The sequence below is a fragment of the Pan troglodytes genome, chromosome 6, assembly GCF_028858775.2.
Source record: "Pan troglodytes isolate AG18354 chromosome 6, NHGRI_mPanTro3-v2.0_pri, whole genome shotgun sequence".
Classification (NCBI taxonomy): Eukaryota; Metazoa; Chordata; class Mammalia; order Primates; family Hominidae; genus Pan; species Pan troglodytes.
The window spans coordinates 16,957,732-16,975,454 of record NC_072404.2 but is presented as its reverse complement, the minus strand read 5'-3'; the positions used below and the strand labels follow the sequence as shown (position 1 = coordinate 16,975,454).

Below are 17,723 nucleotides of genomic sequence, written 5' to 3'. Positions count from 1 at the left end.
AGGAGACTTGAACAAATTCTAGCATGGCTTCTGTCCACTGAAGGCTATGTCCGTAGGATGATGATATCAGGCCCCCTATAATGTTTGTCTGAGAAACCTCAACACTGCCAGAAGAATTTACTGTTTCTTCCAACTAGAACCTGGCCCCTGACCTCCCTTCTCTTAGAGCGTTTACTTTAGAAAACTTGTAATTGTAAATTCTTTCTCAGCTCCTTTGAGATGTAAATCTTCTACAACCAGAAATGTCTTTCTCAAGGACCTAGGAGTCATCCCTTTGAAATGTAACCATCAAGACAGATAGGGTCCCTAGCTCCCAGTCTCTGTAGGAGGGTAGGAACCTAATTTAAATAGCAGCAGTTGGCAGACTGGATGGCTTAATCACATTGACAGACCTTGCCTCATAACGTCCTTCAGTATGTTTTCTTTAGCACATTCCAGAGTTAAAAAGGCCTCCTGCTTTCTGTCGTAGCGTAGTGGAGTCTCTCTCCGCTGCTGTACTAGCTTAAATAAAATCTATCTTGCCACCTTTGACAAATGTCTTCCTCTCTTTCTTTTTGACAGGGGCAATCTTAAGAGTTTCTCTGACTCACGTAGAGCTTTCGGTATCATTTTGCTCTCCATTCCGACACAAGTAGTGTAGCAAAACTAAAGCCTCAATGAGCATTTGTGGATTATGTGTTTATAAAGTGGTTTGGGATTTCTCTCTCATAATAGACATGCTCCTGAAAGTCATAGGTATTTTAAAATAAATTAATAAAGAGTAAAGCCCTAGGGGACTCTGCTATTGAAAAGAACTACAGGTGGAGAACTACAGGCAAGGAAGCATAGTCCAGGTTGTGGGTCTGGCCCTGACGCATAGACTAGCCTAGGTGGTTAAGGTGGTAGACATGAATTCCTTTGGTGGTGAAATGAGGTTACCTTTAGGCACGTTAGCAGAAAAAAAGTCTCAGCCTTACTGGAAGAGAGAAGTAGCTGGAGTTGAGTAACACACCATTACTCCCTACTAAAGCCCTTCAAAGGGAGAGAAAGAGGGAGGAAAGTATATTTGGGAGAATAGAGGAGAGAAGACAGTGCAAGATAACCTCAGTTAAATGTAGGGTTGGAGCCATGTGGATTAATGAGGAAGTCTGAATTATCTAGAGGAAGAAGTTAAAGGCCAGAGTTCAAAGCTTCATTAGATGAAGAGGGGTGTTTGAAGACATTGACTTTATGAGAGAATAGTCTCAAAGAAAGAAAGAAAGGCAAATGAACATAACAAAAGGATGCTACTAGTTCTAGAAAACATGAGGGAAAAAGAAAATTAGATTATTACCATGAAAGAGCAACTGACTGCCTCAGTCATAGAGAAAAGCACTCAGGGACATTAAAAAATGACTTTGAAAGCAAACGACCCAATAGAAAAAGGGACAAAATATTGGAACAAACATTTCAGCAGAGATTATATATAGATGGCAAATAGGCACATAAAAACTATTCAACATCATTAGTCATTAGGGAAATACAAATTAAAACCACAGTGAAATACCACCACAGACTCATTTGAATGGATAAAAACAAGACAAAGGAAAGCAAATCAAAAACAAAAAACTGGCAATCCCAAGTGCTAGTGAGATGTAGAGATATGAAGCAACTGTAACAATTTTCATTGCTGGTGGGAATGTAAGCTGTTACAGAATCTTATGAATTTGAATGTATACTTCTTACAAGAGAAATAAAAACTACGCCATTACAAAGATCCTTACACAAATGTTTACAGCAATTTTATTCATAATCACTAAAAACCGGAAACCATTCAAATGTCTCTCAGCTGGTGAATGGGTAAACAAACTGTGGTACCTCCATACAACGGAACATCACTCAGCAATAAAAAGGAATGAGCGTCTGATGTAACAACATGAATGATTTAGTTGAAGTGAAAGAAGCCCACTCAAAAGGCTACATATTGTATGATTTCATTTATACCCTATTTTGAAAAAGGCAATAGTATGAGACAGAAAATAGACTAGTGGTTGTCTGTGGTTGGGGCACAGAGGAGGCATTGACAGTTGACTACACAGGGGCACAAGGGAATTTTTGAGTGTGATGGAATTCTTCTCTCTCTTAATTGTGGTAATGGTTACACAACTGTGCATTTTGTGAAAACACACAGAACTGCAATTAGAAGTGTAAATTTTATTATATGTAAATCATAACTTTTATAAATTAAGGAAAAAGGAATGAGGATTCTGGCTTGGGTGACAATTGGAGAGTGATATTGCTGAGGTGAATAGAAAAGCTTGGGGCCAGAAGCTGTGGCTCATGCCTCTAACCCTTGCATTTTGGGATGCCAAGCGGGGAGGATCACTTGAGGCCAGGAGTTTGAGACCAGCCCTGACAACATAGTGAGACCTCATCTCTACAAAAGAATAAAACATCAGCCAGGTTTGGTGATGTGTGCCTGTAGTCCCAGCTACTCAGGAGGCTGAGGTGGGAGGATTGCTTGAGCACAGGAGTTTAAGGCTGTAGTGAGCTATGACCACACCACTGCACTCCAGCCTAGGCAACAAAGCAAGTTCCTATCTCAAATAATAATAATAGAGATAGGCTTGGCAGGGCAGCCAAAAAAACAACGCAGATTCTGCCTTGGCAAATAGTTTGAGGCACTAGAAATACATAGGGTTAATATGGCCAAGGTAGTGGGAGCTTTTTATTGATGAGTTGCTTTCCATTATATGAATATACCAGAGTCTATTTGTCTAGTTGCCAGTTGAGCATTCGAGTTGTTTCCATGTTCTGGCTGCCATGCATAACATCTCTGTGAGCATTCCTGTGGCTCCTGAAAGATCTGAGCAGAAAGGCCAGGGATCTATGATTCACACAATTGACAGACCAGATTGCCTAAAATGCAAGCCTGATCACCTTGTTCTCCAGATTAAAATTTGTCACTGGTTCTCCATTGTCTATAGCAGTGATTCTGCACCAAGACTGCACATTAGAATCACCTGGAGTACTTTTCAAGGTGCCAGATGCTCGGCCCACCTCCAATTGGTCAAGGGTCAGATTTTTCTGTTTGTTCGTTCGTTCGTTTGTTTTTGTAGCTCCTCGTGTGATTTCATTATTTTAAAGCTTAAATCTTTTTTTTTTTTAATTATTTTTCCGAGACAGAATACTTTTCTGTCACCTAGGCTGGAGTGCAGTGGCGCAATCACAACTCACGGGAGCCTCGAACTCCTGAGCTCAAGGGATCGTCTTGTCTCAGCCTCTCAAGTAGGTGGAACAACAGGCATGCACCACCACGCCCAGCTAATTTTTTTAAAATTACTTTTTGTAGAGATGAGGTGTCGCTATATTGCCTAGGTTATAAATGTTTTTTTCAAACAGAATTATTGAGATGTGATTCACATACCACATAATTCACCCATTTAAAGTATACAATTCAATGTTTTTTGGCATATTCCATTATTAATTTTTAAAATTGTAGTAAATATATACAACATAAAACTTGCCATTTTAATCATTTTATGTGTACAGTTCTGTGGCATTAGTTACATTTACAAAGTTATGTAGCCATCATAGCTATTTCCTTAGCCCCATGTGATTTTAATATGTATCCAATTCTGCAGAACTAAATCCAAGCGCTTCAAGCAAACCCTCAAAGCCTTTCACAGGAAAGTCTCATCCTATATTCCCAGACTCTGAGCCTAGCACTTTCTGCCTGGCATTTTCTTGGATCCAAACACACAGAAGCATCTTTAACCTTTGAAAACCCTTTAACATTGCACGTTGCTATTTTGTCCCTTTGAAACAGTATTCCCACTATTTACATCTGATGAAATCCCTTGCCTTCAAAGGTAGACTCAAGTATCGTTTTTACGGAAAGTTTTTCCCACCCCCAGGTTTATGTAGCTTCCTCACCTCTGCGTTCTAGGGCACCCTTTATCAAGCTCTGTCGAGCGCTTACTCATGACAACTTTCTGTGTCTGTATGTCGCTCCTACCAGACCATGAGCTGTTTGTGGGCGGAGACAGTGCTCCACACAGTGTGTGTCTTATAATAGAGACTGTTTGATGAATGAGTTAAGAAACAATCATCAATATTAAAGCAGAAGAATGGTCACAATGGATGGTATAATTTGGGGAGCAGCAATAAAACTAAAGTAGTGATCCAGTCTCTGGAGAATGTGTCAGTGAAAGAAGAAGGGCAGTTGACAGACCCCAAATAGTCAGTACTCTTATTGAATATGCATGATGGAACAGGTCGTGCTAAGTGCTTTATATATATCATCTCTTCTAATCTTTATTAAAAATTATGTTTGAGGTTCTGAGCAAGCCTGGTTACTACGTCACTGCTTATTCTCCCTGGATTCTGAACCAGTTGAGAAGCATACAAAGAAGCCAAGTGGAAATTTAAAATATGACATCAGCCTATTTTTGGTAAAGCTGGATTGTACTTGAAAATAGGCTATATACAATTTTGCCACTAAATTGTACTGACTCACTCACCTGGTTTCTGATATGAGGCTATCACATGGCCGAGGAGTGAAGCAAGGGATGTGAAACATAAACAGTAATCCAAAAAGTCTCTCCTACAATGGAATGCAGCTAGGAATAGGCAAAGAGAAAGGTGGAAGTCCTTTCCTCAATTACTGCCCGAAAGGGTGACAGTTTAAAAGAATTTAAAGAAGTTCCTGTTTCATGAACCAAGACAGAAAAACAGGGTAAAGAAGAAAAGCATGCTTTAAACAAATGATGCTATGAATCTGAATATCTACATGCAAAAATGTTACCTTACAACATATATAAAATCAAGTAAAAATGAACCACAGATTCAAACACAAAACCTGAAACTATAAAACTCCCAGAAGTAACATAGGAGAAAAACTTTATGCCATTGAATTTGGCTATGATTTTCTGGATATGACACCAAAAGCACAGGCAACAAAAGCAAAAAGAGATAAACGGGACTACATCAAACTTAGGAACTTCTGCACATCAAAGGAAACAATCAACAGAGTGAAAGGCAACCTACAGAATGGAAGATAATATATAATATGTTATATATATTATATAATATATATTAGATTATATATTATATTATATATAATATAATATACAATATGTAATGATATATAAATATATATCATTATATATTATATGTTATGTATAATACATAATATATAATATGTCACATACAATATATTATACATTATATATTATGTAATATATGTGTATATGCTTATATATTTGTTTATATAATATATAATACATAATATGACATATATAATATACATATATAACATACATATAATATATAATACATATTATATAACATGACATTATATATTATATGTTTTCAAACCACATATCTGATAACAGACTAATATCTTGAGTATATAAAGAACTCCTACAATTCAACAACAATAAAAAACAATCTAATTAAAAGATGGGCCAAGGACTTGCATAGATATTCCTCAAAAGAAGAAATGGCCAAAAACATATGAAAATGTGCTCAGCATCCCTAATCATTGGGAAACGCAAATCAAAACCATGACAAGACATCATCTTACACCTGTTAGGATGGCCTCTACCCCAAAAAACAGAGAATAATAAGTGTTGACAAGGATGTGGAAAAATTGAAACCCCTATGCACTGTTGATGGGAATGTAAATGGTGCAGCTGCTATGAAAAACAGCATGGAGGTTCATCAGAAAATTAAAAATAAAATTACTATATAATCCAGCAATGTCACTTCTGGGTCTGTAGATGAAATAATTGAATACACTCATATTCATTGCAGCATTATTCACAATTTGCAATAGCCAAAATGTAGAAGCAAACTAAATGTCCATTGATGAACGAATAAAAAAAAATAGTGTGTGTTTGTGCGAAAATAGAATATTTTTCAGCCTTAAAAAGAGATTATTATCATATGCTATAACATGGATCAACCTTGAAGACATTACACTAAGTGAAATAAGCCAGTCACAAAAGGCAAACATTGTGCGATTTCATTTATATGAGGTATTTAAAGTAGTCAAACTTTTTAGAAACAGAAAGGAGAATGGTGGTAGCCAGGGACTGAGGGGCGAGAAGAAAGAAGACTTTTGTTCAGTGGCCACAGAGTTTCAGTTTTGCAGGATGAAAACTTATAGAGATCTGTTGTATAATAATATGCATATACTTAACATGACAGTACTGAACACTTAAAAATGGTAAAGATGGTAAATGTTATGTGTTTTTTACCACAATATAAGTAGAAAAGCATGAAACCTGGATATTATCTCTATTTCACAGCCTAGAAAACTAAGGCTTAGACAGGTTAAGTTACTTGCACAGGGTAACACAAGAAGTGTTGAAGTTGGGACTGGAAATCAGGCTGGTCTAATTCAAAACCTATGCCCTAGGCTGGGTGCAGCGACTCACACCTGTAATCCCGGCACTTTGGGATGCCAAGGCAGGTGGATCACCTGAGGTCAGGAGTTCAAGACCAGCCTGGCCAACATGGTGAAACCCCGTCTGAACTGAAAATACAAAAATTAGTTGGGTGTGATGGCGGGTGCTTGTAATCCCAGCTACTCGAGAGGCTGAGGTGGGAGAATCGCTTGAACCCGGGAGGCAGGGCTTGCAGTGAGCCGAGATCGCGCCATTGCACTCCAGCCTGGGCAACAGAGTGAGACTCTGTCTCAAAAAATAAAAATAAAAATAAAATAAAATAAAAACCCAATGCTCTTAAGAGTCATGCCATATGTTACAGTGCTTCTGGGTAGAGGGGGAAATATGTTAAGACAGTTTTCAAATGACAAGAAAAGGAATTGAGATATATTCAATGCTCTGTGTTTAGTTAGCAGTGTTGCCTCTTATCGGGCGCACATCCAAGACCACCTTACCTTTCTCAGCTTCCCTTATCCTTAGGTTGGAACCATGGCACTCAGTTCTTGCCACTAGATATGTGGATGGAAGTGATGCAGCAGAGTCTGAAGGAATGAAGTATGAGTTGATTCTTCATTCTCTCAATCTCACCCCAGCCCGCACCCTACTGCTGTCCACGAAGAACACTCAAATGGTGAAGTTGCAATATGAACACATGAATCCATGAGGCAGTTCTTCTCCAAGAAGAGCCACCTGATTCACATCAGGCAGTGGTGTGAGTGAGAAGTGAACTTTTGTTTGTTTAAGCCACCGAGATGTCAGGGATTGTTTTCATAGCATATCCTAGTCTAGCCTGACTAATATACTCATGAAGAATTTGCTCACCATATTTTTCAACTATTTTCTTGTGTTATAACTGAAAGGAGGATGTGGAATCCGTGGGAAAGAGATTCTGGGTTTTGAGGGGAGAAGGAAAAAGAGGTTGATTTTAGAGGGGTCTAGGAAAGATGCAGTTGTGAAGGAAAGGTCTTGAGCAGAAATTGTTCCCCAGGAAAGGTAGACTAGAACTAGGATGAGGGAATAAGAAACTCCCAAATGTGATGTGTCTAGGGACAATGAAGGAAGTCTACTAAAACATTTTCTGTAAGACTGACTATTCCTGACTTGTAGAGTTAGATATAATCAAATACATAAATCCCAAATCAATACTTGCCAAAAATATATAGTCTCAAAAAAAGCATTCCCTAGGAGAAATAATCATAACCCTGAACAGATGTTCAATTTGTTAATTTGATTTTTACTCACAAGGTAACATTTTTGAAGGCATTGCTGAATGTGCTAGTTTTGTCTCTTGTTAGTATCATCAGTAAGATATCTCAGTTCCACAATGCTCTGGAGGTTGAAATGTGTTCTCCTTTATGATTTGTAGCTCTGATTAGTTCTGTTTTTCTGCTTAAGGTGCAAAAAATGCAAATGTGAACTAAGAGTCTGTATAATTTCTGCTTCTTACATCATCACCATTAAAAAGATCAAAACAGAAATCTTCTTTTGAATCTCACTAAAAACATAGTCTGAAGTGCATTAGGCAGAATGTACTGTCATCCAATCTTCCATTATATATTAATCTATTGACCATCTTACATTATTCAAAAACAAAATATGCATCTGCCATGGAAAAATATGTATATATTAAACATATTTAATAAAAAAAGAATTGTTGAGAGGAGAAAAACATGCATGTTAAAAAGCATGGCCATCTGGGATCTGCTTTAAGACAATTTGGTAGAAAGGGAAAGAAGGGACAGATAAGGCAAGCATGGCAAAAATCTTAATAGTTGTTCATCTGGGTCCTGAGTACATGGGGATTCACTGTACTCTTCTCTCAAGTCTTGTATATGTTTGAAATTGTTGATAATAATAAATGGTAAAGGAATTGTAAACTTACAGATAAAATACCTTCAAACATTTGCACAAATTTAAGGAAACAGCTTGCAGAAATAGGTTCCTTAATCACAATTTCATTGCCTAATGTCAGAAAATAATGAATTTTGAAAACAATAGTTTTCTTTTCTTCAGAATTTTTTCATGTTATTTCATCATGTAACATACAATGATGGATTCCTGCAGTGTTTATTATCTGTTTCTGATCATTAGGTACTACCTAATAAGCTGCCTTTCTCATTGCCTTAAAATCAGAATATCCTGAAAAAGCTCATCTATCTTTAAAAGAAATAATAATCTTGCATTACCTTTAGAATTAAACATAATATTAAAAATGATAACAGTTGGAACTGACATGCATCATGGAGATTCACATTTTCTGCTCCTTATATGTCAGGGAAGGTTTTCATATTCAGACTTACACATGTAATATCTGATTCAATTATCTATTGTTTCTAGAAGTCATTATCTATTGACTCTTTGCAGCTTGAAAGTCATGGATATGAAAATAGTAATTTTTTTTTTTACTCCATCGACGGTATCAATATAGGTAGAGTGTATCTCATTTTCTAGAGTGGGATATTTAGCATGCAATAGGTGCAAATGAAAGATGTAAACTACGAGACAAAAGTGAACCTTTCAAACGTTAAATGTGATGCTGGCTGTGTTATTATGAGCTTAATGATATCTAGTGCACACAAGAACACATAGGTGTCATGCTGGGAAACCAATGATCTAGCTCTCATCTTGACTGCAGGCAAAGAATATCTCATCAAAGCTATAAATTTCATGAGTCTGTTCCCAAATTTAAAACCCTTAAGGAAAATGGCTTTCATGGTTCAAGAGTTTTAAAGGGTTATTCTTACTTGGCTTTGTAACAAGGAAATTAATAGTTTTTCTAAAACAAATCAGAATTATACCATAGCTGCATGCGTTTTCATGCTGTTGCTGTTAGCACTTAACTTCCTCTCTAGATAACAAAGCCTTGGACTTCACATTGAATTCACCAGGGGAAGACATTTATTACCTGCTATAAATGCTCAGGATAGTCTTGGATGGGGGTGAAATTTGCTCCTTCATGGCTATGTAAAAATTGTTTTCTTGAGGTAATGAGAAATGGAGTAGTTTTCTAATCAACTTTCACTATTCAAAGTGAATCTTGTTGAGCCTAATGTCAGAAGTACGTTGTTTCAGTCCCAAGCAGTGTTAGCACACAACCAGTAGAAATATGTGCAGGCCTCAAGGACTCCAGGCACTGGGGAAATGCCGAAGCAATGAAATGAACTTACTTCTTCTTTCTCAACGGGCTTCAAAATAAATCTGATGTAGCCATGTGAAAGAAGCAGTTGTAGGAAAGATTCCCCTTTTTTGTTTGGTATACATTCAATTTAAAGAGGAATAGTTTATTGCATCTGGGAAAAACTAGACAAATTTATAATGAATGTAGGAGAGTACAGACATATCAAATGCCTCCAACTGTTTAAGCTTAGAGGAAAATCATTAGTGTAAGGAATAATTACATTCATGCAATAACTTGGATGAATCTCAAAACTTTATGCTGAGTGAAGAAAGGCAGACACAAAAGGTATGTATAACATAATTTCATTTGTAAAAAATCTTAAGAACATTTTACAGAAAGAATATACATATATAAAGTGAGCAATAAGAATATCATTATCTCCTTTCAAAAAATATTAGAGGAACAAAACTACTCAGACTCACCTCATTCTATCTGGATGATTAGAAAGTCACAAATGAAAAATGACTATATCCTGAGTAGAGTATGTCCTATTTGGTATGGTATGTATAAAAATGAAACCTAAAGCAGTTCATAGACTCAAAATTGTTCATAGACTTAAAATTGGAGCAACTGGGCACACACCTCTGCTTTTCCCCTCATTCAAGCTTTCTAATCCCCAGGAAAGTAGATGCAATTTATCAGAAGATATAGCTATAATTTTATAATTTTAAAATTGAGTTTAAATGTATTTCTAACTGGAAGGGTCATTCAAAAACCACTAAAACAATGTGAAATCATTGAAAGACTTTAACTACATTAAATGTTTTCAAATAAGATATACACTATTTTTATTTTTTGCCTCTAGATATGAACTGACTAGTTTTTGAATGTTGGATTTGTAAAAAATTTTGTATATTGTTTAGTTTTTTTAGATCTTTCATTAACATGTTTTATAGACAGTGATTCTTTCTAACATTTACACTGTTGCTATAAATATTACACATCAAATTTCCCCCCTAAAATATCAAGGGTCAAACCCTAATTTTGTGAACTACACCACACAGCTTAGTGTGACAAATGGTTTCTGAAAAGAATAACCAGTATGAAGTGTGACTTTTACTTGAAAAGAAAAAGAAATTAGCTCCAGTTTTGGGCTACTATAAATAAAGCTGTTAAAAATATTCATGTACAAGGCTGAGTACAGTGGCTCACGCCTGTACTCTCAGCATTTTGGGAGGCCAACGTAGGAGGATCAGGAGTTGAAATCCAGCCTGGGCAACATAGCAAGATCTTTAAAAAAATTCATGTACAAATCTTTGTGAGGGCACATGCTTTCATTTCTTTTTGTAATATCTATTAGTGGAATTACTGGGTCGTATATTAAGGGCATGTTTAACTTCATAAGAAATTTCCAAACTCTTTGCCAAAATAATGTATCATTTTACACTTCTACCAACAATGTATAAGAGTTCCAGTTGCTTCATAACCTTACCAACATTTCATTATCGGCCTTCAAATTATAGCCCAGGAGGCCCGTCCAGTGGGAAAACAATGGAAACTATAATATATAAATTCAAATTTTCTAGTAGCCACAATTTAAAAAGAATAGTTGAAATTTATTTTAAAATTTTAATCAAATCTATTCAAAATATTATCATTTCAACATGTAATCAGAATAAAAATTATGGATATTTTTTGCACTCTAGCTCCAAAATCTGATGTATATGTTTACAACACATCTCAATTGGGACTAGTCATATTTCAAGTATTCAATAGCTACACATTTTTAATAGCTGCTGTTTATATAGCTGATAACAGAGCTGTAGACATTTCAGCGGGTATACAGTGGTAACTCATTGCGGTTTTAATTTGCATTTTCCTGATAACTAATGATGTTGAGTATATTTTCATGTGCTTTTTGGCCACTTGTATATATTCCATTGTAGTAGTATTCATACAGTATAATTGTAGTATATTCATACAATGAAAAGTACTCAGCAATAAAAAGAAATGAAGTCATGCAATAACTTGGATGAATGTCAAAACTTTATGCTGAGTGAAGAAAGCCAGACACAAAAGATGTGTATGATATAATTCCATTTGTATAAAGTCTTAGAGAAGGGAAAACAAATAAAGAAAGTAGATCGGTGGCTATAGTGGGGGTGTGTAAATGATTGCAAAACAGAAGGACAGAACTTTTTCGGGTGATGGAAATGCTTTATATCTTGGAGAGGTGGTTACATGAATATATGTATTTGTTGAAACTTACTGAATTGCACATACAAAATGAGTGAATTTTATGTAAAATATACTCCAATAAAATTGACTTAAAGAGTATAAACATTAGTGGTATCTACTACGTAATCTGTGAGGTCAGTGAAAAATAAAACCATGGGGTCTCTTTTTCAAAAGCTAAGAATTTCAAGACCATAACAGCACAGTAAGCTTGTCTGTCATTGAATCCCCAGTGATAAGCAGAACAATGTATCTTATAGTAGGTCCTACTAAAGCTTTGTTGAATGATTTTAAAAACTTGGGCATCTTAGTGCCCAGCAATTTCCATTCAAGAGTAGCATAATATCCCTTCCCGCTTCTGCTATTTGTTCCCTAGACTGGAGGAAAGAGTATGATACTGGATACAATTTTAAAAACCATGCTTTTCCTAAATATGATAGAAACAAATACTCATTTAAAGTTCTTTTATTTTTAAATTCTTGGAAGGTATGAAGAAATACAACTCAAATAACTAGCATGAAGAGAAGATAGTTCGGTTCAGTAAGTAAAAATTATACAGGTATCATAAAATTCTTGTTCTTAGGGTATTCTACAGTGCAAGTTACAGGCTGACTTACAGTCGCAGTGTTACACCTAGTATAGGCCAAAAAATGAGCTAGGTAATAGGGATAAAGAGGTAAACAAAACAGCTACATTTTTTTTAGTGGTTTGTCTTCTTTAGAAATCGACTTATAGATATCCCAGTTATCAACGTTTATAAGGACTCTCCCTAAATACATCTAATCTATATTGCCATAGACATTTCATTGGGATTTTGCTCCACTGCTCCTTAACATAGCTCAGAATTATTGTAACAGAGGTACTTGGACTTTATTTAAATGTATTATGAACTGAATGTGTCCCTCCTCCCCCACCCCATCGAAATTCCTATGTTGAAGCCGTAACTCCCAGGGTAGCTGTATTTGCAGTAAGGATGGAATTAAGGTTAAGAGATCATAATCCTGATCTGATAGGATTAATGTCCCTACAGGAAGATGCCAGAGGCTCACTCACTTCCTCCCTCTCTCTGTGCGTGCACAAAGGAAAGGCCGTGTAGGATGCAGGCCATCTGCAAGCCAGAAGACAGTCCTCAACAGAAACTGAACCCTGCTGGATTTTGATCTGGAACTTCCACCTTCCAGAACTGTGAGAAAAAAATTTTCTGTTGTTTAAGCCACCCACTCAGGCATTTTGTTATGGCAGCCTGAGCCGATTAATATGTAAAACATTCTATATAAAATATGCAACATTTGACTCAAATAAAGCGACTGGCTTAATCACAGTCACATAATCTTGTAGCATTCTAAGACTTATTTGTGTATATACACAACATAATGGTATGAGCCCTAAAAATCTGAGTGATTCATACAGAAATATTTCCTAAAGGAAATGTAAATTGATTTTACTTTATTACTGACCATCCTAAACCAAGGGGTATATATTTTTGAAAAACTTTCTGAAAAGGAAAACTGGGTTTTAAATGATCAAAGATACCATTTAAATTTAATATTTAAAATGCCTGCAAGGTGGCTGTCACTGTGACTCACACTAACAGTCTCATTTCATAAATGCAAGTGTGAAATGATGAGGTAACAGCATACTAATAACTGAACAATCTGCTGAAAAATATGGCCAAAAATTTCTTGAAAAATCTTAGAGAAGAAATAGGTGCTTCCATCCTTGTTCCATCATAACTTGATGTTAAAAAAAAAACATAAAGCAGGATTAGCATGTTACGGAGCACACACAATAGTGGTTACAATGCTTTCACTTATTTTACTTAAATCAAAGTCTTCAAAATAAACTAAAGCGCAACTAAGAGACTGGAGAAGAGAAATAACTAAAGAGGAAGCAGGTGATGAATGAAGTGCTAATAAGACTGTACATTTTTAGGAAAGACAGTGGAACAAATGACATATGGTATTAGTATTACACAATGATTAAGTGTCATATTCTGTGGTAACACTCTTGAGTCTGAAACTCTTACTCTGCCAATTACAAGTTACATAACCTTTGTTAATCTATTTCCCCTGTCTAAGCCTTGGATTGATCTTTGGTAAAATGGTAAAAGCAACAGTACCTAACCTGTAAGTTGATAATTCAGTGGCATGACACGTTAAACATTTAGCAAAGTAACTGCAACATGTTAGCTTTTATGTGAATCCTGTATTATTTCTTCTTTTTAAAAGTAAAACTACTGATATGACCCAAATCTATGTGAATGTGGGTATTGTGAAATAAATTGATGTGGGAAAGATGTCAAATTAATTTTTATATTTGCTTATTGCAAAGGCTTCCTGCAGACTCTGAACTGCCATCTCAACCTTTCCTTTGGCTTAAAGTCTTTGCTCCAAAATTCATCCAGGGAATTCATTAGTCCAGGGATCCCATCTGCGGGCTCTAGCTGTTTTCCTGACATGCGTACTGAGATTATTTGAGACTATCCTTTTGATTTTTCTGTCTTAACTACTTGCAGTTTCCTCCACCTCAGCCCAATGTATCATAGCTGCCAGCGTGTCCTGCTGTCACACATTTATTGGGCTTGTTGAATGCATATAATATGGCCTCAAGGCAAATACACTGATTCCATTCTCACATTCTCTTGCAAGCCTCCCAAAGCTCTGCCTCTCATTTTAAGAAACTCTGCCTTAAATAATCAAACAAAGACATCTGCCAAAAACACTTGGATCTGCAAATAGCAAGCAGATTCATTGCTCTTCCTGTCGTTGGCAAATGACAGCTTGGAAATTAGAACCGGGGAAAGTAAAGAGGCTGGTTACTGAGAACTCTGATAAAGATAGGGGAGAGATGAATTTTGAAAAATTTCTAAGCCAAAGAGATACATAAAAGAACTATTCTTGAAATGTCCAGGAATAGTGTGTGGGACCTTGCACACAGCAGGTCCTTAGTAAATGTTTTATAAATTATAAATCATGGCATTACTTCTGCCAGAGAGTGTCAAATTATCATTTCTTTTTAGTCTTTCCCTGCAGTCCTAGAGTATCGTGTAATACATAAATAGATGAAATCAGGAAACAGTATTTCTCCTTGTGGCATTGACTGGTTTTAACCATTTTCATGTGCAAGCATTCCCTGTTCATTTTTGAACTATGTTGGTTTTTCTTTATATTGATAATCAGAATTATGTTAAGGCCCTTAAAGAAGAACACAGAGTCTAGTAAGAAGAAAAAAGACTTTCAGAGTTTTTTTTTTTTAGGTCACTTAAATGTGTTAACAGTTAGGTTACAAAAAAATAACATTCTGTCTCTGTTCTCAAATTTGAGTTAAGAATTTTTCTCCTTTTAAAAACTTTTAAAGGTCCAGCTTTTGAATAAAACAGTCAAAATTACTCTAAAATATACGAATTCCAAATACAAGCTCCTATTTCATTTTGAATGACTTTATTGAGAACATTTTGCAAATTAGATTTTACAATTTAACATTTTACAATTAGAAATTTTATCTGCTATTACATAAGCTGCAAACTTTTCAAAAACACTACAGAAAATCTTTTATTTCTTTGGATTTTTCTGTTCCATGTTGAGCTCCTGAGATATATTTTTTCTTTCAGCTTCATTTTCATCTTCCTGTGAAATAAATTTTAGAGAACATTAAAATATAAACTTTAGGGCATTTATCAGCTATACTTGACACATTTGAACTGCGTCTGTAGAACTATGAACTACTGTGATTCTAACAATCCTAAACACAAATGGTAAAATTATGTAACATTTAAATATTTGCAATAGGTGCTGTTTTATAGAACACATTAAAATTTTCTGTATGTTTTTAAAAGCAACCAATTTTAACAATGCCCTAAAAATTACTTTGGAAACACCTGCCACTGAAAAGTGTTCTTTGCACGGGATGAGCTAGATATTTTTACTTCACTGCGTGATAAAAAAAATAAATTTAATTTCTAAGACACTTCATGTGCTCCAGCATGGCATTTTTTTGTCCCATCTAGTATACTTTCTTGACAGGTGTGCCAATTTTCCAATTACTTGTACCACCATATGTTATCTGAAGATCAGTGAGGTCTAAAATAGGAAGCATGTGCATGTCAGGCTTAGAATGCTTACAATCTTCTACAGTTTCAATTCTAAGTGGTGGCCTCATAATTCATAGCAGGTTCCTGTGGAACATGGTGAATAGATGAAATGACATCATAATGTCTGCTTCCATAGAAATGAAGTGCATCTTGTGTTCAGTATTAAATGGTAACCTTCAAAGTATAAGCAATGAGAGTCAGGAAAAATATTTCATCTTACGATTTGTAACCCATCTCATCATACATGTTCTTTCAACAACACCCAAGTACAAAACAGTCTTGCTTTCCTAATATTTCTGATTTATCATTTAAGATTATTTATTTTTATTAACTGACATAAAGGTACTCTTCTGAGTTAATTAAAGCATAAACATCAATTTAAGTATTTCTAGACAACAGTAATAATCATCAATATCATCAAACATACCACTCTATCTCTGTATCTGATGAAACCAAATTAAATCATTGAATTAAATAATTGTTGAACTCTACTTTGTGAATTGACTTTATTAAGTAAAAGCAAACCAAGGTATGCATATTTGTTTTCTGTGACAAACTACACACTTGCCAGTAATGACTAAGGCGGGTGAAAAAAGCTTTTTTATATACTTTGTTTCTCTAAACTCAACAGAATCTGTGATTTAGACTTTGTTAACACTGGGAAAGTAGAGAAATTATCAATATTATCAACCAATCTGAATCATTGGTTGATTCAGGAATGGGGTTTTGAATATCATTTTGGCAATGTAACTTTGATATATTTTTCCAAGTATGATAGCCACTGTTTGTCATTTCATTTTTTCCCTATTTTATCTCCAGTGAATAGATACATTAAGTTCGATTCTTGAAAATTTATTAATGAACATGTGGTTTCCACTTTTAGACAAAAGTTCCTACAGATGACATTTCTTTTTTTTTTTTTTTTGAGATGGACTCTGTCGCCCAGGCTGGAGTGCAGTGGCGCGATCTCGGCTCACTGCAAGCTCCGCCTCCCGGGTTCACGCCATTCTCCTGCCTCAGCCTCCCGAGTAGCTGGGACTACAGGCGCCCGCCACAACGCCCGGCTAATTTTTTGTATTTTTAGTAGAGACGGGGTTTCACCGTGTTAGCCAGGATGGTCTCGATCTCCTGACCTCGTGATCTGCCCCGCCTCAGCCTCCCAAAGTGCCGGGATTACAGGCGTGAGCCACTGCGCCCAGCCTAGAGATTACATTTTAACTACATTATAATAAAAAGTAAATCTTACTCTACACTTTCCCCTGTCTTCTTCAGGAGAGACAGTGTTAGAAAGTGTTAAATCAGCAGGTACGGATGGCAAGAAATTTTTGATATGTAGCACTGAATTTGTCCATCTGTTCCTCAAAGGAAGGTTTTATCTTCTGTATCTTATACATTCCTACCATCTAACAGGACATCCTTAGTATATAGTTGTAGTCCAATCAATATTTTCTGAACTATGTGAAACAGTGGAATAATGAATGAATAAAAGGTATGCCTGAATTAATACATAATTTGGAAAAGCACAATATTGTTCTTAACTATCGTAAATTAAGATTGCTAGTACTCACACTTCTAGCAATCTTAACTTACTATATAACAACACTGAAAATAAAAATAAGCAAAAATGTTTGAAGCAACATGAGCCAAAACAGCCATTATCAAGCTCATACCCTTTAATTTATAAAAGAAAGATGGAGCCTTTATCACACGGACAGTCTACTAAGTTTCTGCACCGTATGACTTCCCGGTTTAACATGCTTGGCTATCTAGTTTTCTCTAGCAACCTTGCTGCCCTAAGTCAAAACACAAATGTAAAGACTTAATAACCCCAAGGACTAGGAGGTACTTATATACTTTATTTTCATATTTA

At 35.7% G+C, this 17,723-nt stretch overlaps 1 protein-coding gene across 12 annotated transcripts in view; it reads right to left on the bottom strand.

The window, feature by feature from the left end:
• The window catches only part of PHF14 (PHD finger protein 14), a 248,904-nt gene that overhangs the window by 970 nt on the left and 230,211 nt on the right, over positions 1-17,723 (bottom strand). For 9 of the 12 annotated variants that reach the window (XM_063814056.1, XM_063814057.1, XM_063814059.1 and 6 more), the window contains one exon: positions 15,187-15,389. The exons of 1 other annotated variant lie outside the window; for it this stretch is intronic. In XM_063814056.1, coding sequence (XP_063670126.1) covers positions 15,315-15,389 — 75 coding nt within the window. In that variant the 3' untranslated portion in view covers positions 15,187-15,314. Of the gene's footprint in view, positions 1-15,186; positions 15,390-15,884; positions 16,028-17,723 lie in introns of those variants that run through there. 2 more of the 12 variants (XR_010158345.1, XM_016957098.4) reach the window with 2 other exon arrangements.